Raw genomic sequence first — 26143 nt, 5'->3', positions numbered from 1 at the left:
TTGACTCTACCCGTTATCCAGTCTCGTTAACTTATTCTTCGATCCCTCTTTTCATTGGTCCCCGCGCTTCTCTATCCCGGCACGTGGTTCTGAGCGACAGCATCTCCCGCCGGTGACGGCAGGAAGGTGGGATATCCGGCGTCGGTACGCAGCCCAATAAGCACGCTCCAGCCCAAGGCCCCAGCGGCCGTCTCCGCCCCCTTCGCTCCTTGCTCCCGCCCCCAGCTTCGCCTCCCGCTGCTGCCGCCGCCGCCGCCGCCGCAGCCGCCGCAGCCGCCTCAGCCGCAGCTTCCCGCGGCCTGGGCTTCCCGCTGCCAGCATGCCGCACGCCTTCAAGCCTGGGGACTTGGTGTTTGCCAAGATGAAGGGCTACCCGCACTGGCCGGCCCGGGTGAGGCCGCGCGGAAGATGTGCCAGGCGCGGGATGGGGGAGGTGGGGCAGTAGAGTACCCGGGCCTGAGGGACCCGCGCGCTGGGGATCTCGGGGGTCCCTGGTCTGAGGGACCCGCGTTCCTGGAGGTCTGAGGGTCCCAGCCCAGAAGTACCTGCATGCCGGGTGTCTGGGACTTTCGGGCCTGGGGGTGCTGGGAAACCTCGGGCTTGGGGTACTCGGGGAGTCTAAGGAACCCTGGGGCTTGGAGCACTTTCGCGCCGGGGTATTGGGGGGCGCTCGGACGTGATGGACCAGCGTGCTGGGGTTGGGGGGAGGTCCAGGCCTGAGGGATTCGCGCGCCAGTGTGCTGGGGGACCTCCGAGCCTGGGGGGCCCTCTTGACTTGAGGTCTAAGGGTCCTGGGCCTGAGGAAAGCGCTACGGGCGGGTCCCAGTTTTGAGGGACGTGGGTTTCAGCGATCTGGTTCCTGAGCCTGTATGGTTCAAGTTTGAACGTGGTCCGTGAGTGGGAGGGGAGATGAGGAACGTGGAATTTGAGAAGAGGGCTCAAATTGGTGGGAAGAGGACGTCCACACTGAATGATCTCACTGGGGAAGCCATGAGAAGCTAAATTCTGATGGGAGCCCTGGGGCCTTTTGTGAAGGTAGCTAGGGATGACGAGTGCAGTAAGGGAGAAGGGTTGAGGGTCAAGGCTGAGGGAGGCCAGGCCTGGAAATGGGGCTGGGGCGCTGTTCATAAGGTCACTAGAGCTGAGAGGACTTGATCTGATAAAGCCTAGGGCATCAGGAACCAGAGGTTAGATTAAGACTCGTGTGGAGCACCCCCTAGAGCCTGGTGGAGGCTGATTGGGGCATGAGGTAGTCCTCCCAGATGCTTGAATCAGAAGCCTCTTGCAAAGGGGGTCAAACCCACAAGAGAGAGCATGTGAGAGAAGGGGGCTGGGCTAAGGGGATTTTGGGGATCCCCTTTGGAGGCAGCTGTGACCCAAAGGACCCAGATGGTCTGAGGATTCCATCCAGGTCTAAAGAGTAGTTCTGGGCGTAGGGTCCCTTTATCACATCTACAGATTGGAGTTCCAGGCATTGTCCAAGGCAGGCCAGTGTAGAGAAGGGACCCGTAGGTTATTGTCAACCCCAGGTTTTAGGACTAAAGTTGTCCCAGGGCTGGGATTGGTGGAATATGGTTGATAGGACTGAAGGAATTTGGGCAATGGGGGTGCAAGGTTCAGGCAGCAGCAGGGGATAGTGTAAGGATGAGGCTGAAGGTTTGACTGGAAAAGGAGTGCAGGAGTTACCAGAGCAGTCCTGTGGGATGGCTGGAGATTTCAGCCTGTACTGCCCCTCCCTCCTTATGGATAGAAGTAAGCAGAAGGTCATCACTTGGAGCTGGGAGTTTGGGTGCAGAGAACCTGCAATGGGTATCAGAAGAGGCTCAGGGACTGCTGTCCGGAGAGCATTCTGGAGCTGGTGCTGCTGCTAGGATGTCTGGGCTTCAGGCTCAGGGGCGGGTCCTGGGTGAGGCCAGAGCAGAAGATTGCCTAGAAGGCATACTGGGCTGGGACTCAGGGTGGTGGAGCTTGAGAATGCTTCTGTGTGTGAATAGGACGCATGGGATAGATGCTGGAGAACCACAGCCCAGAGCGAAGGATTTGAAAAGTAGCCTGTAACGGCGAGGCCTTCAATAGCTCAGTTGGTAGAGCGGACTGTAGTGGATGAAAAGTAGCCTATAAAACTGAGGAAGGAAGCTGGGTGAGGAGGGGAACAGGGAAGATCTCAGCAGCCCTCAGGCGTTGAAGAGGATGGTAAGGAATTAATGGGGACCAGAGAACTGGGATTTACTCAAGGTTATTTTCTTGGGGGACACCAGGGCAATGAAACTTTATGGGCACTTCCCTGCTTTCCAGAGTACCGGGTTCTTCCTCTCCTCCAACCCCCTCCAGCCTGAGCTCCTAAGCCTTGAACATTTCCAACCACCTGATTGGAAGTGAAAAGGCTGCTAGCCTCCTGGGGAGGTGACTGACAGCTGCTGGAGCCCATGGGCCTGTAGGAAGAGGGTGGGACTTCCTGGATGCTCAGGGCCTGCCTCCTGCAGCCCACCCCCCACCCTCTGCATCCTTGGAGCTGCCAGCTGCAGCCTCTGGGAGACCAACCACCCCACCACCAGATCCCTTCCTTGAGGGAGGGGGTCCTGTAGAAGGGTCCTGGTAATTCATAGAAGCTGAGGTTGGCCTTTCCCTCTGGCTTCACAGAGGACTATTTTTGGCTTGCTCAGGTGAAGCACCTACTTTGGGGGCAGAGAGCACCCTGTGTGGGGGAGGGGATAGATATGCATTGGGGGTTGTGTGCACAGAAAAATGCAGATGCATAACTGGAAAGTGATACCATCTTCCTAGACAGAAGGCTTACCTTCTCCCAGCATGCTTTTCCTTAAGTAACTTGGCTTATTTCTGGGTGACTTTCTGCATTAGTGGGTGAAGCTGCCCTGCCTCTCAGCTACTCTATTACTGGCCTTTCACTGTAGATCGATGACATCGCTGATGGTGCTGTGAAGCCCCCACCCAACAAGTATCCCATCTTCTTCTTTGGTACACATGAAACGTAAGTGTCCCTTTCTGGGCTTGATTTTTTTTACCCTCTGGTGCCTCCCAGGTTGGCCTGACTCACCTGGGACTGGCCATGGTTCCTCTCTCTAGAGCCTTCCTGGGACCCAAGGACCTGTTTCCCTACGACAAGTGGAAAGATAAGTACGGGAAACCCAACAAGAGGAAAGGCTTCAATGAGGGACTCTGGGAGATCCAGAACAATCCCCACGCCAGCTACAGTGCCCCTCTGGTGAGTACCTGCAGGTGGGGGACAGCTGGCGCAGGGTCTGCAGACATGAAGGGGACTAGAAGTAGCCTTAGCTTGTCTCATTGGAAAATGAGAGGCCTCTGGCACAGGGCTCCTCCCCCTTGGTCCTACTGACAATCTGGGCTTGACCGCTCTCTCTGTGGGGACACCCTGGGCACTGTGGAATGTTGAGCAGCATTCCTGGCCCCCACCCACTCAATGCCAGGATTGCCCTCTCCACCTCAGTTATGACAGCCACACACATCCTCAGACCTTGCTAGTGTCCCCTGGGTGGGGAAGAGGGGTACAGGTTCACCCCGGGTGAGACCCACTGCTCTGGGATTGGTGTGAATTTATAGCAGTGTTGTTAGACTCTTGTAAAACCTTTTGTTTTCTAAGGAAAACATTTTTTTCTTTCAATAACAACCCACATTTCTGCCATTGCTGCCAGCTTTTAGACTTGGAAAAAGGCAGCAGTTAGTAGAGGTGAGAGGTCTTGCTTAGGTGGAAAAAAATGCCAAGAATCATAGAGTTGACTTCTTAGTGATGAATCGGTATCTGGAAACACTCAGGGAAAGGAAGGGTTCTAGAAAAGTCAAAGTTAAATTCATAAAAAGCCATGGAAGGCCATGGAAGGACGGCAGAGGGTGCTGTGTTTGGCTATTTTGGGATGAGATGCCGATGTGGAGAGGCTGGTTTGGGGTTCTCCACTCTGCCTGTTAACCATTGCTTTTGGGGTTTCTGTGGGTGTAGGGAGGCTGAGTAGCCTGGGCTGAGGAGGGGTGGGCTCAAAGTTGGCTGGGAGCAAACTGACCAAGAAGGGCAGAGCTTGGTTGGTAGGCAGGAAACCAGCATGGTCTGTAGGGAGGGAAGCAGGCGTCTGAGAGGGTCTAGTTTGTGTGAGTGAAGGATTGAGTAGTTCTGTGGGGCCTAGTTCTGCTTTAGAACTTTGGGTCTTGAGATGGTCTGGGTGTACCTCTCCTGTGGCTCAGTACCACCACCACCACCCCCAGCCCCTAATCTAACAGACACTCCTATATTGACACCTGCATATGACTAGGGACCAGGAATTCAGAATGACTCAGGCACATTTCTTGCCTCCTGGGAGCTCATGGCCAGAATTTGGGGTTCACTCAACAGGTAGATCAGGCTCACATTTAGTGCATATTGGGGGCTGTGACTTTTACCTTCTAGGATGGGTCTTGGAGAAAGAAGTCCCTCTCCTTTGATACCTTCCCTTTTCCTGTGCTTTGAACGTCCCCAGCTCAGGTAAACATATTGGAATTTCTTTTTTTTTTTTTTTAATTATTTTTATTTATTCATTTTTTAGAGAAGAGAGAGAGAGAGAGAAGGGGGGGAGGAGCAGGAAGCATCAACTCCCATATGTGCCTTGACCAGGCAAGCCCAGGGTTTTGAACCGGCGACCTCAGCATTCCAGGTCGATGCTTTATCCACTGCACCACCACAGGTCAGGCTGGAATTTCTTTAAGGTAGTTGAATTTCATAAGATTGTTTTCTGGCCCCCACCTCAAGTTCTGTTTGGTCACATTTTAAACTTACTACCTCCTGGTGAATCATCGCACCGTTTAATACTTATTGCAAACCCACATCATGTTCACTACCGTGTAGATGCTGGCCCTCAAGGTAACAAGACTAAAAAATGGTGTTACCTTGACATTAAACCAGCCCCAAACAGGCTTCCCAGGTTGAGAATTAGCTCTGAGTGTGAGAACTTATCACTTCTCTTTGGTTCTCTAACCAATCTATGCCAACAAATGTAACATTGGTTTAAATACAGATACCTGTGCCCCGCCTCTAGAGGTTTAGGTGTAGTAAGGGCTGAGGTCTGGGGACCTTGGGGTTTTTCTTCCCATGCACTATCCTAGAATCTTCTGAAAGAGCCAGTCCACAGGCAGGCTTTTAGAGTCACTGCTTTATGGATACCTGAGCAGTCTCTTTTTTAATCTTCTAGGTTTGTAGTTTATTTTTACATATTCAGTGGGAATGCAGACTTGTAGTACAAAATTGAAATGATATAAAAGGGGTGTACAATGAAAAGTCAGTCCTGCCTCCTGGTCACTCTGTGTCCATCTTCTGTCAGGATAGCCATAGCTACCAGTTCCTTATATATCCTTATAAGATTTTTTATTCATTAAAACCCTATACGGCCCTGGCCGGTTGGCTCAGCGGTAGAGCGTCGGCCTAGCGTGCAGAGGACCTGGGTTCGATTCCCGGCCAGGGCACATAGGAGAAGCGCCCATTTGCTTCTCCACCCCTCCGCCGCGCTTTCCTCTCTGTCTTTCTCTTCCCCTCCCGCAGCCAAGGCTCCACTGGAGCAAAGATGGCCCGGGCGCTGGGGATGGCTCTGTGGCCTCTGCCTCAGGCGCTAGAGTGGCTCTGGTCGCAATATGGCGACGCCCAGGAAGGGCAGAGCATCGCCCCCTGGTGGGCAGAGCTTCGCCCCTGGTGGGCGTGCCGGGTGGATCCCGGTCGGGCGCATGCGGGAGTCTGTCTGACTGTCTCTCCCTGTTTCTAGCTTCAGAAAAATGAAAAAAAAAAAAAAAAAAAAACCCTATACGGCCTGACCAGGCGGTGGCGCAGTGGATAGAGCGTAGGACTGGGATGCGGAAGGACCCAGGTTCGAGACCCCAAGGTCGCCAGCTCGAGCGCAGGCTCATCTGGTTTGAGCAAAGCTCACCAGCTTGAACCCAAGGTCACTGGCTCGAGCAAACGGTTACTCGGTCTGCTGTAGCCCCACAGTCAAGGCACATATGGGAAACCAATCAATGAACAACTAAGGTGTCACAATGAAAAACTAATGATTGATGCTTCTCATCTCTCTCCATTCCTGTCTGTCTGTCCCTATCTATCCCTCTCTCTGACTCTCTCTCTGTAAAAAAAAACAAAAGCCCTATACGTATAGCTTTCTTTCTTTTTTTTAATTAAAAAAATTTTTTTAAATTTATTTTAGAGAGGAGAGAGAGAGAGAGAAAGGGAAAGGGGAGAGGAGCAGGAAGCATCAACTCCCATATGTGCCTTGACCAGACAAGTGCAGGGTTTTGAACTGGCGACCTCAGCATTCCAGGTCGATGCTTTATCCACTGCGCCACCACAGGTCAGGCCTTATAGCTTTCCTTTTTTTTTTTTTTTGTATTTTTCTGAAGCTGGAAACGGGGAGAGACAGTCAGGCAGACTCCTGCATGCGCCCTACCGGGATCCACCGGGCACGCCCACCAGGGGCGACGCTCTGCCCACCAGGGGGCGATGCTCTGCCCCTCTGGGGCGTCGCTCTGCCGCGACCAGAGCCACTCTAGCGCCTGGGGCAGAGGCCAAGGAGCCATCCCCAGCGCCCGGGCCATCTTTGCTCCAATGGAGCCTTGGCTGCGGGAGGGGAAGAGAGAGACAAAGAGGAAGGAGAGGGGGAGGGGTGGAGAAGCAGATGGGTACTCCTCCTGTGTGCCCTGGCCGGGAATCGAACCCTGGACTTCTGCACGCCAGGCCGACGCTCTACCGCTGAGCCAACCGGCCAGGGCCTAGCTTTCCTTTTTAAAGCATATGGTTTTCCACTTTGCTTTATCTCCCCAATAATAATATATTTTGATGACTGGTCCATGGCAACATGCAGAGAATAGCCTCATTCTTTTTTTTTCTTTTTTTCAGGGACAGAGAGAGAGTCAGAGAGATGGATAGATAGGGACAGACAGGAACAGAGAGAGATGAGAAGCATCAATCATCAGTTTCTCAATTAATTGCTTTCTCATATGTGCCTTTACCGTGGGCCTTCAGCAAACCAAGTAACCCCTTGCTTGAGCCAGCAACCTTAGGTCCAAGCTGGTGAGCTTTTTGCTCAAAGCAGATGAGCCTGCACTCAAGCTGGTGACCTCGGGGTCTCTAACCTGGGTCCTCTGCATCCCAGTCCGACACTCTATCCATTGCGCCACCACCTCGTCAGGCGCCTCATTCTTTTGACAGCTTTAACTTATCTGGTGCTCCTACCACAAGTGTACGGCAAGGCCTGTTCCACATCCCTTGCCAAGCTGGGTGAAAAACGGAATATTGGTATGGTTCCAACTTCATTGTCTTTTTTTTTTTTTTTTGTAGAGACAGAGAGAGAGAGAGTCAGAGAGAGGGATATACAGACAGGAACGGAGGAACGGAGAGATGAGAAGCATCAATCATTAGTTTTTCATTGTGCGTTGCGACACCTTAGTTGTTCACTGATTGCTTTCTCATATGTGCCTTGACCGCGGGCCTTCAGCAGACCGAGTAACCCCTTGCTTAAGCCAGCGACCTTGGGCTCAAGCCGGTGAGCTTTTGCTCAAACCAGATGAGCCCGCGCTTAATTAAGCTGGCAACCTCAGGGTCTCGAACCTGGGTCCTCGGCATCCCAGTCCGATGCTCTATCCACTGCTCCACTGCCTGGTTAGGCCAACTTCATTGTCTTTTGATCCACACAGTAATCCTGAGAGTGGGGTGGGCCAGTGGCATCTTTTAAATTTTACTAATGAACAAACTGAGGCCCAGAGGGTTTCCTTGATTGCCCAGAGGGAACCAGCTGGAATCTGAGACCTCTTAGACACAGACCAGGGTTTTTCAACATTTGGACCAGATCATTCTTTGTCGGGGCCTGTCATGGGCACCATGGGTTGTTAAGCAGCATCTCTGGCCCCCATGAACTCAATTCCAGGAGCACGCCATAATGATAACCAATATGTTTCAAGAGATTGCCAAATGGCCCCTAGGGGACAAAATCATCCCGATTGAAAACCATTGACCTGGAAAGATTCCATTTAATGCATCCTGGTCACCAACAGAGGAAGAGGTAGGGGAACCTATCCAAGGTTCTCAAGCTGATTAGAGCTGAGCTAGGACTAAAACAGGCCTCCTGCCTCTGCAGGTGACATGCTTTCTCTCTGGCCAATGAAAACCATAGTGGGGGCCTGGAGGAGGACCCAGATAATGACCTCTACATGGTAGGATCTAGTGTTAGAAGCTGTGTGATGTGGGCATCTAGACCTGGGTTCAAGTGAGCAAATGCATGTCAAGTACCTAGCACAGTCACACAGTAAGTGCAGGATTATTATTATTTATTTACTTACTTTTTTGGTGACAGACAGCGAGTCAGAGAGAGGGATAGATAGGGACAGACAGATAGGAAAGGAGAGAGATGAGAAGCATGAGTTATTCACTGTGGCACCTTAGTTGTTCATTGATTGTTTTCTCATATGTGCCCTGACCGGGGGGGGGGGGGGGGGGGCTACAACAGAGCTAGTGACCCCTTGCTTAAGCCAACGACCTTGGGCTCAAGCCAGTGACCTTAGGGCTCAAGCCACCGACTATGAGGTCATGTCTGTGATCCCACACTCAAGCCAGAGACCCTGCACTCAAGCTGGTAAGCCCACGCTCAAGCTGAATGAGCCAGCGCTCAAGCTGGTGACCTCGGTGTTTTGAACCTGGGTCTTCCGCATCCCAGTTCGATGCTCTATCCACTGCACCACCACCTGCTCAGGCATAAAGTGTAGGATTGTAGTTGAGAACAAGGAGGCTAGGCTGGATTTTTTTTTTTTAACAGAGAGAGAGAGGCAGACAGGGATAGATAAGGACAGATAGGAACGGAGAGAGATGAGAAGTATCAATTATCAGTTTTTCGTTGTGACACCTTAGTTGTTCATTGATTGCTTTCTGCAATGTCCCTTGATGTGGGACTTAAGCACACCGAGTAACCCCTTGCTTGAGCCAGCAACCTTGAGTCCAAGCTGGTGAGTTTTGCTCAAACCAGATGAGCCCGCGCTCAAGCTGGCGACCTCGGGATCTTGAACCTGGGTTCTCTGCATCCCAGTCTGACGCTCTATCCACTGCGCCACTGCCTGGTAAGGCAGACTACTTTTTTTAATCTTGTTAAACATTGTCAGTCCCTGCCTAATTCCTTTACTCTCAAGGGAGACAAAAGGTGTTTGGTGCTGAGCAGCACCCAGATCCTGTGAACACCCAATTCTCATTTTTCTCACTTGTTAAATAAGGATTGTGGTGAAGTCTGGGAGGGCTCATGACCAATTTCTTGGTGGGAGCAGAATGGGGCTTTGTATACGAGTGAGCATGGAGTGGGGAGGAAGGATGGACTGAGTCCCCTCCTGCCTACTCCCTCCTCCCAGCTCTCCTCTGGCATTGCTGTTCCTTGTTCAGCTCTGGGGCCCACATTTCTGCTTCCACATTTCCATCCTCTTCTGAGCATTTTCATTTTGATGTGCTGTCAAGACCTGGCTTCAGCTTCTGTCCCTCTGTTCATGACCCCTCTTCCCTCTCCTGGCCACCCAACCACACAAACCTTTGCCTCTTCTCGCACCTCATTTTAGTCTCACTTGGTACGTACTTTCAGTGCTGCCCTGGAGACTCCTCTCCTCTCCTGCTCTTTTGGTCCTCCTTCCTTTTGCTAGGCCTGTGTACGTGCCCTGTTCCAGTCCATTGAGCCTTAACTATCATCACACCAAGAGAATGTGGCTTTTTTGGAGTAATGTTTTTTTTTAATTTTGGTTAAAATTCACATAACGTGAAATTCATCATTTTAAAGCACACACTACAGTGACATTTAGTACATTCACAATGTTGTACAACCATTACTACTAATTCCAGAACTTTTGCAACACCTCACAAATAAACTGCCCTCCTCATAAGTAGTCACCCCCAATTCTCTTCTCCCCCAAACCCTAGGAACTACCAACCCACTTTCTGTTTCAACGAATTTGTGTATTCTGGACAGTTTGTATAGATGGAATTATATATATTTGGTCCTTTGTGTCTGGTTTACCTCACTGAAAATGTTTTCAAGGTTCACTCAATGTCTGAATAGTATTCCATTCTATAGCTGTCCCATTTTTTTTTTTTTTTTTTTTTTTTTTACAGAGACAGAGAGTCAGAGAGAGGGATAGATAGGGACAGACAGAGGAACGGAGAGAGATGAGAAGCATCAATCATCAGTTTTTTGTTGCCGCACCTTAGTTGTTCATTGATTGCTTTCTGCAATGTGCCTTGACTGTGGGCCTTCAGCAGACCAAGTAACCCCTTGCTCAAGCCAGTGACCTTGGGTCCAAGCTGGTGAACTTTTGCTCAAACCAGATGAGCCCGCGCTCAAGCTGGTGACCTCGGGGTCTCGAACCTGGGTCTTCCACATCCCAGTCCGACGCTCTATCCACTGCGCCACTGCCTGGTCAGGCTGTCTCACATTTTAATTATTTGTCAGTATACAGATATTTGGGTTGTTTCCAGAGAATGTGGCTTTAAAAAAAAAAAAAAAAAGAATGTGGCTTTTAAGAATCTCAGTCATTCTTTAAAAAATATTCAGTTATTTATTGATTTTTTTTTTTAGAGGTAGAGAAAGGGATAGAGACAGAGAGAGAAATATTGACTTGTTGTTCCACTTATTTACACATTTATTGGTTGATTATTGTATGTGCCCTGATCTGGGAACGAACCCCCAATCTTGACGAATTGGGGTGATGCTGTAACCAACTGAGCTACCTGGCCAGGGTATAAAAAATCAGTTATTTAGAAAAGCATCTCCTGGTCAGATATTACACTTGGAGTTGGCTGGGCGTCCCCCTCATGCTATGTTGTAACTGCATCTACTTGTCTGTTCCCCATTAGACTGTGAGCTCCTCAAGAGCAGGGACCCTGTCTTACTCATCTCTAGCCGTAGCACAGGGCTGGGCATATAATAGGTATTCTGTGATGTTCTTTGGATGAATGAATGATGACTGAATACAGCTGGGACTCATCCATTTTCCTCCCACAAACATAAAACATCCAGAAGAAGTTTAGAAAACGACCTGAGAAAGCCCTGTGGCCTGTCATTGTGCTGTCTGCCTGATCACTTTGAGCCTTGATAACTCCTGCAATGATCCGGCCGAGCCTAACCCCCCAGCCTCTCAGCTGCCGTTTGCTTCTCCTTTGCTGTGCCTCCTCCCCGACCTGTCCAGGTTCCTTAGGGGATTGTCACTTATGCTGATCTTGTTGTCCCAAATGCATCTAGTCCCTCTCTCTTTGAATGTTTGAGACATCCCCTCAGCTAAAATGTCACATCCTCTGAGGGCCCCCATCCCAGTGCAGAATACTTCTACTACTTGGCACCCACCTGTCTCTGACACCCCCCCCCCCCCACATGCTGATATGTTCCTTGCTTCCCATTACTATGATGTCACATTGGTCTGTTCAGATGGCTATGGTCAGTTTCTCCTACTAGATTGTAAACTCCCCAGGGGCAGGGACCCTGCCCTGTTCATGTCTATGCGCTCACCACCTACCTAGCACAGTGCCTGGCACACAGCACATGCTCCCAAAAGTGACTGAATTGTAAATGAGCCAGGCATGTGGCTCACTATGTGTTTGCTGTCTTTTTGGCTGTCACTGCCTGAGTGGGAATTTTGGGTGAAACAAATAACGGTGCCTTGAAGTTCAAGCCCAGAGGTCCTATACTAGATTGTCTTCCTCCTCTTAATTATGAGAATAATAATAATAAAATAAAAAAGCAAACCTTGCTGGACCTCTTGCCAGTCTGGTCACTGTCCTAAGTACGTCACATAACACTTGTGTCTCATCTTTGTGATAGGCCTGTGAGGTCAAATGGTGGCATCCTCATTGCTTTGATGTGGAAACTGAGGTACAGAGATGTTTAAATCACTTGCCTGTGGTTTGACTTTGAATCTCACGGTGCTTGAATTTTAGTTTAGTCCATCTCAACCTTCCACCTCAGTTCTCAGGGCTTTCTGGGCCTCAGTTCCCCCATTGGGAAAGCTAGGGGGCTCTGGCGTTTGAGACACTGCCATCGGTAGGTGCTGTCCTCTGGTTCTCTGTCCTAGTTGGGAAATCCTGCCAAGCCTTGGGGTGACTCACTGTCTCTGCCTCCCACTCTCCAGCCGGTGAGTTCCTCTGACAGTGAGGCCCCTGAAGCTGATCCAGCAGGCAGGAGTGAGGACGACGAGGACAGGGGGGTCATGGCTGTCACAGCTGTGACTGCTGCAGCTGCCAGCGACAGGATGGAAAGTGATTCAGATTCAGACAAGAGCAGTGACAACAGCGGCCTGAAGCGAAAGGCATCAGCCTTGAAGGTAGGGGTGGGGTGGGATAGGTGCACGTGACCTATGGGGGGGTTGGTGTCCCAGCAATGCTCTGACTCCTCCTTCCACCTTGACATTGCTGTCTCACCCACCCTGACTTTTTTTTTTTTTCAGTCAGAGAGAGGGATAGATAGGGACAGACAGACAGGAATGGAGAGAGATGAGAAGCATCAATTATTAGTTTTTTGTTGCAACACCTTAGTTGTTCATTGATTGCTTTCTCATATGTGCCTTGACTGCGGGCCTTCAGCAGACCGAGTAACCCCTTGCTCGAGCCAGCAACCTTGGGTCCAAGCTGGTGAGCTTTGCTCAAACCAGATGAGCCGCGCTCAAGCTGGCAACCTCGGGGTCTCGAACCTGGGTCCCTGGCATCCCAGTCCGACGCTCTGTCCACTGCGCCATCACCTGGTCAGGCCTGACTTTCTTTTTTAAACATGGATTTAAAAAATTGAGAAATCAATCATTCATATACCATGAAATTTACCTTTTCTTTTCTTTTCTTTTTTTTTTTTTTTTTTTTTTTTGTATTTTTCTGAAGTTGGAAACGGGGAGGCAGTCAGACAGACTCCCACATGTGCCCGACTGGGATCCACCCGGCATGCCCACCAGGGGACGATGCTCTGCCCATCTGGGGCGCCGCTCTGTTGCAACCAGAGCCATTCTAGCGCCTGAGGCAGAGGCCACAGAGCCATCCTCAGTGCCCAGGCCAACTTTGCTCCAATGGATCCTTGGCTGTGGAAGGGGAAGATAGAGACAGAGAGGAAGGAGAGAGGGAGGGGTGGAGAAGCAGTTGGGCGCTTCTCCTGTGTGCCCTGGTTGGGAATCGAACCCGGGACTCCTGCACACCAGGCCGACGCTCTACCACTGAGCCAACTGGCCAGGGCCTTATCATAAGTTTTTCGTTGTGACACCTTAGTTGTTCATTGATTGCTTTCTCATATGTGCCTTGACCGTGGGGCTGCAGCAGACCGAGTAACCCCTTGCTCAAGCCAGCGACCTTGGGTCCAAGCTGGTGAGCTTTGCTCAAACCAGATGAACCTGCACTCAAGCTGATGACCTCGGGGTTTCAAACCTGGGTATTCCACTTCCCAGTCTGACACTCGATCCACTGCACCACCGCCTGGTCAGGCCCTCTGCCTTTTGACAGCTTCTAAATACTTGGGTGCAAAATGAAAGGACCTGGACCTCCAGCAAACTCTTGATAAACTAAGACATTCTTTTCATTATTTTTATAAATAATATTTGCTTCTATTTCCAATGATAATTACAAGCCAAGCTCATTGTTTATAAGTAATCAAGGTGCAAAAAGGGTTAAAAAGCTAGTAGAAAATACACTATCTGCACCCAGGACTAAAAATATTTTTATGACCTGACCTGTGGTGGCGCAGTGGGTAAAGCGTCGACCTGGAAATGCTGAGGTTGCTGGTTCAAAGCCCTGGGTTTGCCTGGTCAAGGCACATATGGGAGTTTATGCTTCCTGCTCCTTCCCCTTTCTCCCTCTCTCTCTTTCTCTCCCTGTCTCTCTCTCTCCCTGGCCCCCCTCTCTCCAAAATGAATAAAAAAAAAATATTTTTAAAAATCAAACGAACAACTATATAAGGGAACAAAAAAATTTTTTTTAAATACTTTAAAAATATATATTTTTATGTATCTTCTCTGTGATGTGTTTGCCTCATACAGTATATGAGTGTGTGTGTAAAGTACAGAATTAGCAATACAATATGTGTCTTGCCTTTTTTTCACCACCTAATAAACATTTCCTTGTCATTAAATATTATTTTAAGGTTATTGAGAAGTAGTTTATGATGTGGATTCTAGCTAATAAGATTGTTGGGCATTTAGCCCCCCCCCCAACATTCTATGATTGTACTTTGTATTGTTTTTTAAAAGTCCCCATTATTTCTGTTAGAGAAGTTAAATATAAATATGTCAGTGCCCATCCTATATACCCCATAGAGAAATCACTATAGGTCAGTATATGTTCAGATTTTTTTGGCTAACTTTGTATTAAACAAATATGTATAAGTTCTTATTATAATACCTTTTAACAATACTGGGGAAAAATTTTAAAGACTTCTTCACTCTGAGCTCCACTGCACCAGCATATCCTTGTTGCTCCATTCCCTGATCTATGGTGTGCTGTAACCTTCAAAATAATGTATATATTTTTAAATTTATCCTTTTTAATGGCCTCATAGAGGAACACCTTTTGTCCAGGTTTAATAACAGACTCCTGCCATGAGCCCTCCTGGAGGGGAGCTGATCTGGCCCCTTCGAGGTGGCATTGCCTGGTAGCCACTCCAGCCCCTTTTCATGTCCTTGACAGTCCCAGGCTACCTTCCACCCCAGGGGCTTTGTACTTGCTGTTTCCTCAGCCCAGAACACTCCTTCCTGTGTTTGCCGTGTCCTGGTCCTGTAGATCTCTCCGCAGCTCTGTCTGACCACCACTATAAGGCATGCCCCATCACTCCACCACAGTGCCCTCCTTTATTTTCATAGAACTTACTCTTTTTTTTTCCCCCCGAAGCTGGAAACGGGGATGCAGTCAGACAGACTCCTGCATGCGCCCAACTGGGATCCACCCGGCATGCCCACCAGGGGGCGATGCTTTGCCCCTCTGGGGCGTTGCTCTGTTGCGTCCAGAGCCATTCTAGTGCCTGAGGCAGAGGCCACAGAGCCATCCCCAGCACCCGGGCCATCTTTGCTCCAATGGAGCCTCGCTGCGGGAGGGGAAGAGAGAGACAGAGAGAAAGGCGAGGGGGAGGGGTGGAGAAGCAAATGGGCGCCTCTCCTGTGTGCCCTGGCTGGGAATCGAACCCGAGACTCCATGCACGCCGGGCCGACGCTCTACCACTGAGCCAACTGGCCAGGGCCTAGAACAGGGGTCCCCAAACTACGGCCCACGGGCCACATGCGGCCCCCTGAGGCCATTTATCTGGCTCTCGCAGCACTTCTGGAAGGGGCATCTCTTTCATTTGTGGTCAGTGAGAGAAGTATAGTTCCCATTGAAATACTGGTCAGTTTGTTGATTTAAATTTACTTGTTCTTTATTTTAAATATTGTATTTGTTCCCGTTTTGTTTTTTACTTTAAAATAAGATATGTGCAGTGTGCATAGGGATTTGTTCATAGTTTTTTTTTTATAGTCCGGCCCTCCAACAATCTGAGGGACAGTGAACTGGCCCCCTGTGTAAAAAGTTTGGGGACCCCTGGCCTAGAACTTACTCTTTTCTCAGACTATCGATTAATGTTTCTATTTGTTTCTCCTGATGAGATTTAAGTATCATCTCTTATTGGCATATCACTGAGTGTATGATTTGCTCAGGCCATCATAGCAAAATATCTCAGACTGCGGGACTTAACAGACAATTATGTTCTCATATTTTTGGAATTAAGGTGCTAGCAGGGCTGGTTCCTTCTGAGGCTTTGCTCCTTGGCTTGTAGATGGCTGTCCTCTCCCTGTTCTCTCATATCCTCTTCCCTCTGTTTCCTGATCTCTTTTTATAAGGACATTAGTCCGATTGGATTAGGGCCCATTCTAATGACCTCATTTTAACTTATTACTTCTTTGAAAATTTCTATTTCCAAATAAAGTCACATCCTGAGGTACCAGAGATTAGGCTCCAAATTTGAATTTTAGGGGAACACAATTCAGCTATGACACCCTGGTCTTGGACAGGGCATGCAGCAGGGACATGCTTAGGGAGCAGTTTCTTTTTTTTTTTCCTTTACAGAGACAGAGAGAGAGAGAGAGAGACAGATAGACAGGGATGGAGAGAGATGAGAAGCACCAATCACCAGTCCTTCGCTGCGACACCCTAGTTGTTCATTGATTGCTTCCTCATACGCGCCTTGACCGCGGGCCCTCAGCAGACCGAGCAACCCCTTATTTGAGCCAGTGACAAGCCAGATGAGCCCGCACTCAAGCTGGCGACCTCGAACCTGGGTCCTCCGCATCCCAGTCCAACGCTCCATCCACTGCGCCACCACCTGGTCAGGCAGGAAGCAGTTTCTTTATGCTTCCTTACTTCTTTAAGAAGAACTCGTAGGTTGGCTTCTTTGGATGGACATCAGTCTATGAATCCCTGAAATTGAATTTAGTATTGTATGTATGCATATATATGTTTTTTGAAATTTAATTTGAAGTTTTAAATTTCTTCTAAGGAGAGAGAGAGAGGGAGAGATTGAATTTTTTTATTGAGGTGAAATTTATATAACAAAATTAACCATTCTGAAATGCACAGCTCAGCAGCATATAGTACATTCACAATGTTTTGCAACTACTGTCTCTATTTCTAGAGTATATACATATATGTTTCTCTAGGGTAAGGACCTCTGTTTTGATTTTTTTAAAAAATTGATTGATTTGATTGGATTGATATATTTTTATTAAAAATTGATTTTATAGAGAGAGGAAGGGGAAGAGAGAGAGACACATCAATCTGTTTCTGAAGTGCCTTGACTGGGGATTTTTTATTTATTTTTTTGACAGACAGAGAGAGAGTCAGAGAGAGGGACAGACAGACAGGAAGGAGAGAGATGAGAAGCATCAATTCTTTGTTGCGGCTCCTTAGTTGTTCATTGATTGTTTTCTCATATGTGCCTCGACTGGGGGGCTACAGCAGAGCAAGTGACCCCTTGCTCAAGCCAGCAACCTTGGGCTCAAGCCAGTGACCTCGGGTTTTGAACCTGGGTCCTCCGTGTCCCAGTTTGACGTTCTATCCACTGTGCCACTGCCTGGTCAGGTCCCTGACTGAGGATTGACCAGCAACCTTTGTGTATTGGAAGGATGCTCCAACCAACCGAGCTATCCAGTGGGGGTTATTTGTTGATTTTAGAGAGAGAGGGAGGGAGGGAGAGAAATATAGACTTATTGTTCCACTTATTTATACATTCATTGGTTGATTCTCATACATGCCCTGACTGGGAATTGAACCTGTAACCTTGGCATTAGGACAATAAGATAACCTACTGAGTTACCTGGCCAGGGCTTGATTTTTTTCTTTCTTTTTCTTCTTTTTTTAAAATTTTTTATTTTCATTATTTTAGTGAGAGACAGACAGACTGGGACAGACAGACCGGAAGGGTGAGAGATTAGAAGCATCAATTCTTTGTTGTTGTGCCTTAGTTGTTCATTGATTGCTTTCTCATATGTGCCTTGATGGGGAAGGGGCTCCAGCAGAGTGAGTGACCCCTTGCTCAAGCCAGCAACCTTGGGCTTCAAGCCAGCGACCTTTGGGCTCAAGCCAGTGACCAAGGGATCGTGTCTGTGATCCCATGCTCAAGCAGGCAACCCCATGCTCAAGCCGGTGACCTCGGGGTTTCATACCTGGGTCCTCAGAATCCCAGGTCAATGCTCTATCCACTGCACCACTACCTGGTCAGGCTTCTTTCTATTTTTTTTTATGTAAGTAAAGTATATATAACATAAAACATACCATTTTTACATGTATAGCTCAGTGGCTTAAAATATATTCACACTATTGTGCAACCACCAATACCATCTGCCTCCAGAATTTTCTCATCTTCTCAAACTGAAACTTTGTCCCCATTACACACTAGCTCCCATTCCCTTCCCCAGCCCCGGCACCTACTCTCTGTTTCCTGTCTCTATGGATCTGACTCCTGTAGGACTCTCTTTTATTAGTGGACTCTTAATAATATTTGTACTATTTGTAGTATTTGTCCTTTTGTGACTGGTTGATTTTATTCAGCATAATGTCCTCAAGGTTATAAGATCCCTATTTTTTTTATCATATTCTCGAAGGGTCCCCGCTGCCCTCATAAAGGTTCTAGAACCTCAGCTCTTCCCCAGGTTAAGAGGGGTCAGGTGGGAGACGGCTCTGCTGAGCACACGTGCTTTCCTTGTCGCTGATTTCTTTGGACTGCTCCACCTCCAGATGTCTGTCTCAAAACGAGCCCGGAAGGTCTCCAGCGACCTGGATCAAGCTAGCGTGTCTCCATCTGAGGAGGAAAACTCTGAAAGCTCATCTGAGTCAGAGAAGACCAGTGACCAGGTGAGCAGGCGATTGGCTCCTGGGGGGGAGAGATGCACAGGTGGGAGCCGAGCTGTGTCCAGCCAGCGGGACCCTGTTCAGCTCCCTTCTCTCTACTCAGGACTTCACCCCTGAGAAGAAAGCCGTCGTCAGGGTCCCACGGCGGGGCCCCCTGGCAGGACGGAAGAAAAAGGTAGAGGTGTGTTTCTTTTTTTCCATGCCCACCTGGGAACAACTCTTAAGAGTTTCTCTCCAGGGTCACCAGCCATTGTCTGTGATTACAGTTGGGTCCTTTTTGGAGGAGGATAGGGTATAGATTACAAGGAGACCCCAAAGGACCATCGACTTTCGCCTCTGGCTTCACTGATGGCCTTAGCCTGTAGTTTCCAGGTACCATGTGTGCAGAGCATTTCCCTGAGCAGGAGATGACCTGGCTGCCGCTGCTCCTGACCAGAATTCACAGGCTGGTTTGGAAAGTAGTATTCTGGAGTGCTGGCATTGGAAGGGAGTAAAGTACCCTTAATTGCCTAGTGTGTGTGAGAGAGGAAGCGAGAGAGATCTGTGTGTGTGTATGCCTGTATGAGTGTGTCTGGTGCATGTACAACTGTGTTGCATGTGTATGAGTATGGTTGTGTGTGTATGGTGTGTGCAAGTGTACGATTGTGTTGGTCATATGTGAGTCATGTGCAAGTTGTATACAAGTGTATGTATTGTATGTGCGTGAACATGTGTGAGTGTGCATGCACCTGTGTGTGCATGTAGAAGTGTGTGCCCAGGAGAACTTGGTAGCTGAAACAGTGAAAGGGCAGCTCCTCTGTTTGGGCTTCCAGGCAAGATTTTGTGGTGTTTTAAAAAGCTCTTGCCTTAGGGAAAAAACCATGAATCTCATTTGACCTCCTGCACTTCACCCAGGACATGGGAGGTCTGGAGAAATTACACTCTGAGGGAAGTGAAAGCTCAGGCAGCTGCAGGCACATCCAGAGCTGCCTGTGATTACAGGCCTAAATGAAGCTTTTCTCATTTGGGGGGGCAGATTTTTTTGGGTTGGGGGCTACAAAGGGCATTGGGTCTGCCCTCTCACCTCCATGCTCCGGCCTCTCTCAGAAGCCGCCCTCTGCCTCCGACTCAGACTCCAAACCAGAATCAGAAGGGGCCAAGGCTGAGCCAGTGGCTGTGGCCAGGTCGGCCTCCTCCTTCTCTTTAGCCTCCACATCTTCCTCCTCTGATTCGGATGTGTCGGTAAAGAAACCTCCCAGGAGCAGGAAGCCAGGTAGGATCATTGACACTAGTCCTGATCTGGTTTGCAGGACCTACCTTGTATGGGCCCTTGCCTCTGGGCTAGCCTATGGGGGTCCCCTGACCCACCTGGAGGGTGTTATGGGAGAAGACCACCCCCTTCTCCTTTTTCTTAGCTGAGAAGCCTCCCCCAAAACCCCGTGGGCGGAAACCGAAGCCTGAACGGCCCCCGAGCAGCTCAAGCAGTGACAGGTGGGCAGTGACCCTGGGTCGCCTCTGTCAGGGTCCTCAGCCAGGCTGTGGGTGGGTTTGGAGCTGTGCTTCCTGAGTACCAGGTCTCCCTTCTAATTGGCCCACACTCACAGTGACAGCGAGGAAGTGGACCGAATCAGTGAGTGGAAACGCCGTGACGAGGAACGGCGCCGGGAACTGGAGGCCCGGCGACGCCGGGAGCAGGAGGAGGAGCTGCGGCGGCTGCGGGAGCAGGAGAAGGAGGAGAAGGAGCGGAGGCGCGAGCGGGCAGAGCGCGGGGAGGCCCTGCACGCGGGCAGTGGGGGCAGCAGCGGCGATGAGCTCAGGGATGAGGAAGAACCCGTCAGGAAGCAGCGTGGCCGGAAGGGTCGGGGACGGGGGCCTCAGTCCTCCTCTGACTCTGAGGCTGAGGCTGAGCTGGAGAGAGAGGTGCGCCAAACCTGGTGGGGGTCATGGGGGCCCATGGAAGGTGATGGGGAAACATGGGTGGCTGAGGAGGCTTCTCCTTAACACCCACTTCTTCAAGCAAGTCCATTCCTTACCTAGCACATTTATTAAGCACATACTGCACTAGACACTGTTATGGGTGCCAGAGGTGTGGCAGTAAAGTAATGGGTGGGTGACATAGACACCTCTGCTGTTAAGCTGGCATCTGTGGGTGACAGAGTAGACAATGTTAGGATGTTACATGGTGTTTTCCAGAACATTCTGTGCTAAGAAGAGTAAAGTAAAGGGAGGGATGTGAAGTGTGAGGGTGGGAAGGTTACTATTTTAACTGGGGTAGATATAAAGGCTTCAGTTGAGGGAGTGACATGTAGGGGTCTGGATTAAGTGAGGTGATCTGGGAAAATACCTGGGGTTCGAGCATCCTAGTCTGCAGGCAAAGCCAGTGCAAAGGCCCTAGGGCAGAGCCATGTCTGGCATGAGGGAGGAAGAACAGGCCTATATGGCTGGATCAGAGTGAGCTGGCAGAAAGAAAGAGGTGAGGGCAGGGAGGGAATGTGGACAGGCTTTACAGGGCCTTGTGGGCTGTGAAGAGGACTTCAGCTTTTACTCTGAGGGAGGTGGGAGCCCTGAAGGGTTGTGTGCAGAGGAGAGATGGACCTGACTCAGGTGTTCACATGTGTCCTCTGGCCACTATGGAAGAACAGTGTGTATTGTTAGTGTGGGAGCATTTAAGAGGACTCGGATGCCAATGACGGGCAGTGGTGACTATCAGGTACCATTCGGTGCTGCAGGCCTGTCAGTCCCTACTTGGTGGCACTCACAGTCCGGCTTGAATCCAAGAGTCTGACTTCCCAGGACCATCACATTCTAGACTGAGCCTAGGACCACACTTGATGTGGAGATGATGGAAGCCTGATAACACCCTAGTCTCTCCCAGTTGCTCTTCCTTTTGTCACTAGGGGAGCTAAGTTCTCTGCCTCAGGAAGTATCCTGCTTGGAAGGAGGAATATGGTGGGTTCTCCACTGTTGGGTGGTCCTTTCAGATCCTGACAGCCTGTTGCTGGAGAATGGATTAGACACAGGGATCTTTCTTATCCCATCCTGTCCATTCCATCAGCTCCCAGCAATGCGAAGGTCCATTCCATGATACTTCCCAGCAGGAAGTATCATGCTGTATCTCCAAGGGGGACAGTTCAGGAGATCAGGGCAAGCCCCTGCTCCTTCAGCTCCTCCATTTTGCTGCTGCAGGTGAAGAAATCAGCTAAGAAGTTGCAGCCACAAAGCACAGAGCCTGTGAAGAGATCCAGCCATAAGGAAAAGAGAGGGCGCCCCGAGGAGAAACCTCGATCCAGGTCAGCACTCAGCCTGTACTCCCACAGCTCCCCAAGGTTGTTCCTGGTCCCTAGGTTCTCAGCCTCCTGGGGACCTCTTACTTATAGTTGAGATGACCCAGCTTCCAAATTTAGTTTGGTAGTCAGATTCAGTTGAAGTGTCTATCCCCTGTTCAGGATTGTGGTCTTTGGGGGGGTATTCTTGACATCGAGCAGGTGGGGGTCAGGGATGCTGCTCAACACCCCACAGTGCCCAGAACAGCCCCCCATAGAGAATGAACTGGCCCCAATATCAGTAGTGCTGAAGAAGAGAACTGTCCCCAGACTAGTGGTTCTTAGGCTTTTGAAAGTCTGAGGCCAACTGAGGTGTGGGGATGGTACATCTCCCTGCCATTCATTTTCAAAAGATTTTGTTTTATTGATTTTAAAGAGAGAGGGAAGAAAAGAGGGTGAGATAGAAACTGATCTCTTCCTGTATGTACCTTGACTGGGGATCGAACCCGCAAGCCCTGCATATTAGAACGATGCTCCAACCAATCAAACTATCCAGCTAGGGCCTCACTGCAATTTTTTTCAGTGGAATTCCAGCCATTGGTTGGAATCTGCTCACTGGGAACTTGGCATCCAGACTGCCAAGTAGAGTATAGATCTACAACTAAGTTAACGAACACTGCTGTCATCTATGAGTGTTCAATTCGAGTGCCTTTTATTATTTATTTGTTTACTTACTTTTTTATTCAGTGAGAGGAGGGGAGGCAGAGAGACAGACTCCCACATGCACCCTGACCAGGATTCACCTGGCAAGCCCCTTCCCCGGTGATGCTCAGCCCCATCGGGGTGGCAGCTGAGTTCCTAGTGCCTGAGGCAGAGGTCATGGGGCTATCCTCAGCGCCCAGGGCCAACTTGCTCTGATTGAGCCATGGCTGCAGAGGGGAACAGAAAAAGAAATGAGAGGGGGAGGGATGGAAAAGCAGATGGGTCCTTCTCCTGTGTGCCCTCATTGGGAATTGAACCTGGGACATCCACACACCAGGTCAACACTCTACCACTGAACCAACCAATCAGAGCCTATTGATTTATTGATTGTATTTTTCCATAGAGAGAATCAGGATGAAGTCAGACAGATAGACTCTCACATGCACTGACCGGGATCCACCCGGCATGACCACCAGGGGGCGATGTTCTGCTGCAATAGGAGCCATTCTAGCGCCTGAGGCAGAGGCCATAGAGCCATCCTCAGTTCTCCAGACCAACTTTGCTCCAATGGAGCCTTGGCTGCAGGAGGGGAAGAGAGAGACAGAGAGAAAGGAGAGAGGGAGGGGTGGAGAAGCAGATGGGTGCCTCCCCTATATGCCCTGGCTGGGAATCGAACCCAGGGCTTCCACACATTGGGCAGATACTCTACCGCTGAGCCAACCAACCAGGGCCCCAATTTATTTATTTTTTAATGAGATAGACAGGAAAGAAGAGGGATGAGAAGCGTCACTCAAGAGTTGTGGCACCTTAGTTCATTAATTTGGTGGGGTGTTTGTTTTTTTAGATTTTTATTGATTTTAGAGAAAGGAGAGAGAATGAAAGAGAGGGAGAGACTGAGAGAGAGAGAGAAAGATGGGGGAAAAACAGGAAGCATCAACTCATAGTAGTTGCCTTGACTAGGCAAGCACAGGGTTTTGAGCTGGAGACCTCAATGTTTCAGGCCAACGCTTTATCCACTGTGCCACCATAGGTCAGGCTTGATTGCTTTTTCATATGTTCCTTGACAAGGGGGCTTCAGCCGAGCCAGTGACCCCTTGCTTAAGCTAGCGACCTTGAGCTCAAGCAGCAACCTTGGGCTTCAAGCCAGCAATCTTTGGGCTCGAGCCAGAGACTATGGGGTCATGTCTGATCCCACGCTCAAGCTGGCGACCTTGTGCTCAAACTGGTGAGCCCGTACTCAAGTCAGACTAGCCTGTGTTTAAGCCAGCTACCTCGGGGTTTTGAACCTGGGTCCTCAGTGTCCCAGGCTGACGCTCTACCCACTGTGCCACCGCCTTGGTCAGGCTCGAGTGCCTTTTAATAACTCATTCACTAGGTTTCTAAGTTTTACTCACTAGCCAGTAGCCCTGACACATATTAAAATAACAATTTTTGGATTTCACATGGTTTGTCCGAGGTGCCCATTTTAGACCAGGTCATGATGGTCTCTGATCCCTCCTTCCAGCTTCTAGGGCCTCCTAAAGGTTTTCTTCTGCAGCTCCCAGCTCTTGATGGGGAGGATGGTGGTGATTGGGTTAGGGTGGCTTTGTGGCTGTTGGTCGAAGGCCTAAGGAGTGTGAGTCTTCACAGGCCTATGAAGGTGGAACGAACCCGGAAGCGTTCAGAAGTGTTCACAACGGACAGAAAGGTTGAGAAGAAGAAAGGTGAGGGCCCAGCTGTCCTGGTCACTGCCCAAGGTCTTGCAGCCTGAAGTTGCTGAGGGGTTGGGAGGAGGGAAGATTTCTTCTGTCATCATAGCATTGCTCAGGCAGGTTGTTGGCCACATCTGGGTGTAATGGCTTAGGCCCAGGTGGTGCATTCTCTCCTGGCCACAGAACCTTCCGTGGAAGAGAAGCTTCAGAAACTGCACAGTGAGATCAAGTTTGCCCTGAAGGTTGATAATCCGGTAAGAACCACCTTCAGGCCACAGGGAGCCACTTTCCCTAAGTGAAGCAGTCCCTGCCACCCCCTCATGTCTAGAGATCCCTTAGAAGTCTCCAGAAGTTGAGGCAAATTCAGGGTGCCTCAGGTTGGGTGGGGTGGGGGTCTTTGTTTCTGTGTGTCTCCCTGCTGAGGGCCATCCTGAGGTGCAGTGCTTAGTATGCCCACCAGGTGGCGCTGTGGACAGCCCCCAGGGCTTCTCCAAGTTCTGGGTCTTTTTGCTGTCCCTGGCCTTCCCAATTACTCAGCCCTCCTGTGGGTGAAACCCCAGGGTGTCTTTCTCAGACCCATTGGGTCTCCTAGGTGCTGTCCCTCTTTACTTCTTTCTTTCCCACCCTACAGGATGTGAAGAGGTGTTTGAATGCACTAGAGGAGCTTGGGACCCTGCAGGTGACCTCACATATCCTCCAGAAGAACACTGATGTGGTGGCCACATTGAAAAAGGTGTGATTGGAACACAGGTGGAAGGGGCTAGGGGAAGGTGTCCAAACAGTCTGAGGTCTGCTTGGGGAGCCCGTGTTTCTGGGCACAGCTGCCCTTGGTCGGTGAGGAGAAAGCTGGTGTACTGGCTCAGGGAGTGCCAGTCTCAGGGGAGGTACCAGGGTGGTGGCAGCAATAGGGAGGGTCTCAAGTTAGGGGTAAGGCCAGTTGCACTCACTGAGCCAAGTCTCTTGGTGGGCAGATTCGTCGTTATAAGGCCAACAAGGAGGTGATGGAGAAGGCTGCGGAAGTCTACACCCGGCTCAAGTCGCGGGTCCTGGGACCAAAGATTGAGGCCATCCAGAAAACAACCAGAACTGGAGCAGAGAAGGAGCAGGCTAATGCAGAGAAGGCCGAGGAGGCTCTGGTTGGAGAGGAGGCCCTGTCAGAGAGGGTGGAGGATGAGCCCAGTGCTGGTGAGGAGCCGAGTGGGCTGCCTTCCCTACTTCCTGACAGCCAGGGTGGTATGTCCTGCTGGTGTTCTTTGCACAGGTCTAGCTGTGTTCCCAAGGCAGCTAGTGCCTGGTACTCACACCTATGCTGCTCACAGGCTCTGCTCCTTAGACCGGGTAGTGTAGGAGGCTGTGTATGTATGCTAGCTGGTGTGTATGAACACTTCTGGGAGGCACAAGCCTTGGGCTGGTTCTGGAGGGTCATGGGTAAGCTAAGAGGAGGAAGAGGGTGTTTCTGGCAGGGGCAGTGGCCTCTGGGAACAGGAGTGTGTTCCTGTTAGGGTCACCTGGTCCTGATGACAGATGCTTGAAGTAGCCCTTGAGACTGATGTCAGGTTGACTCAGCTGAAGAGGCCTCAGCAGCCTGAGGAATAGCCCAGAAGGGGCATCTCTCTCCTTTCTAACTCAGCCTCAGCCATTCTTCAGGGGTTCTGGATGGCTGCAGTACCACACGCAGCCAGCCGTGGCCTGATGGAGCTGACAGTCCCCATGCATCTGGAAGGCATGGAGGTAGAGATGACTGGGCATAGGAGGCCAGAGCCCTTCAGGAGGGTCAATAGTCTCCTGTCCCAAAACTGACTTGCTCTCCCACCTGCTCTCAATGGGAAGGGGACAGGGATCCCAGATAAGAGCACTGCAGTGCCCAATGACCTCCTTTCTGTCCGCCCCCCCAGATCTCTCAACCTCAGTGAACGGTGAGGCCACATCCCAGAAGGGTGGGAGCACGGAGGACAAGGAGCAGGACGAAGGACAGAACTCTGAAGAGGGGCAAATACGAGGCTCTTTTGAAGACCTGTTACACAATGAGTAAGTGACCCTGGGAGCAACTTTCTAAAAAATGGGGGGTGACTTGCTGAGAAGGCACCCTGATGTCTTGAGTTGCTCCCAGTGGGCTGCTTGTCCTGGTCAGGGTCCCAGGGACTTGGCCCCCATGTGCTAGCCTC

The 26143-nt window shown here is 50.2% G+C and overlaps 1 protein-coding gene and 1 non-coding gene across 4 annotated transcripts in view; one reads left to right on the top strand and one right to left on the bottom strand.

The window, feature by feature from the left end:
- The first annotated feature begins 202 nt into the window (after positions 1 to 202).
- Positions 203 to 26143, top strand: part of HDGFL2 (HDGF like 2) — a 28954-nt gene continuing 3013 nt past the window's right edge. Inside the window, exons 1-15 of one of the 3 annotated variants that reach the window (XR_010731214.1) lie at positions 203 to 391; positions 2913 to 2989; positions 3085 to 3223; positions 12130 to 12321; positions 18230 to 18346; positions 18447 to 18524; positions 19430 to 19595; positions 19738 to 19813; positions 19927 to 20242; positions 21509 to 21612; positions 23917 to 23990; positions 24162 to 24232; positions 24610 to 24711; positions 24950 to 25163; positions 25874 to 26006. Coding sequence is in view for 2 of the 3 variants with exons in the window: in XM_066275429.1 (XP_066131526.1) it covers positions 320 to 391; positions 2913 to 2989; positions 3085 to 3223; positions 12130 to 12321; positions 18230 to 18346; positions 18447 to 18518; positions 19430 to 19595; positions 19738 to 19813; positions 19927 to 20242; positions 21509 to 21612; positions 23917 to 23990; positions 24162 to 24232; positions 24610 to 24711; positions 24950 to 25163; positions 25874 to 26006 (1925 nt within the window). In the remaining variant the exon portion in view is untranslated. The remainder of the gene's footprint in view (positions 392 to 2912; positions 2990 to 3084; positions 3224 to 12129; positions 12322 to 18229; positions 18347 to 18446; positions 18525 to 19429; positions 19596 to 19737; positions 19814 to 19926; positions 20243 to 21508; positions 21613 to 23916; positions 23991 to 24161; positions 24233 to 24609; positions 24712 to 24949; positions 25164 to 25873; positions 26007 to 26143) is intronic. The other 2 variants (XM_066275429.1, XM_066275439.1) reach the window with 2 other exon arrangements.
- TRNAI-AAU (transfer RNA isoleucine (anticodon AAU)) lies at positions 22943 to 23018 on the bottom strand. Its single transcript has one exon. It is a non-coding gene; the product is annotated as a tRNA-Ile (tRNA).

The sequence above is a fragment of the Saccopteryx bilineata genome, chromosome 1 (genome assembly GCF_036850765.1).
Source record: "Saccopteryx bilineata isolate mSacBil1 chromosome 1, mSacBil1_pri_phased_curated, whole genome shotgun sequence".
Taxonomy (NCBI): Eukaryota; Metazoa; Chordata; class Mammalia; order Chiroptera; family Emballonuridae; genus Saccopteryx; species Saccopteryx bilineata.
The sequence above is the reverse complement of the archived record's forward strand: the minus strand, read 5'-3'. Positions and strand labels throughout refer to the sequence as shown.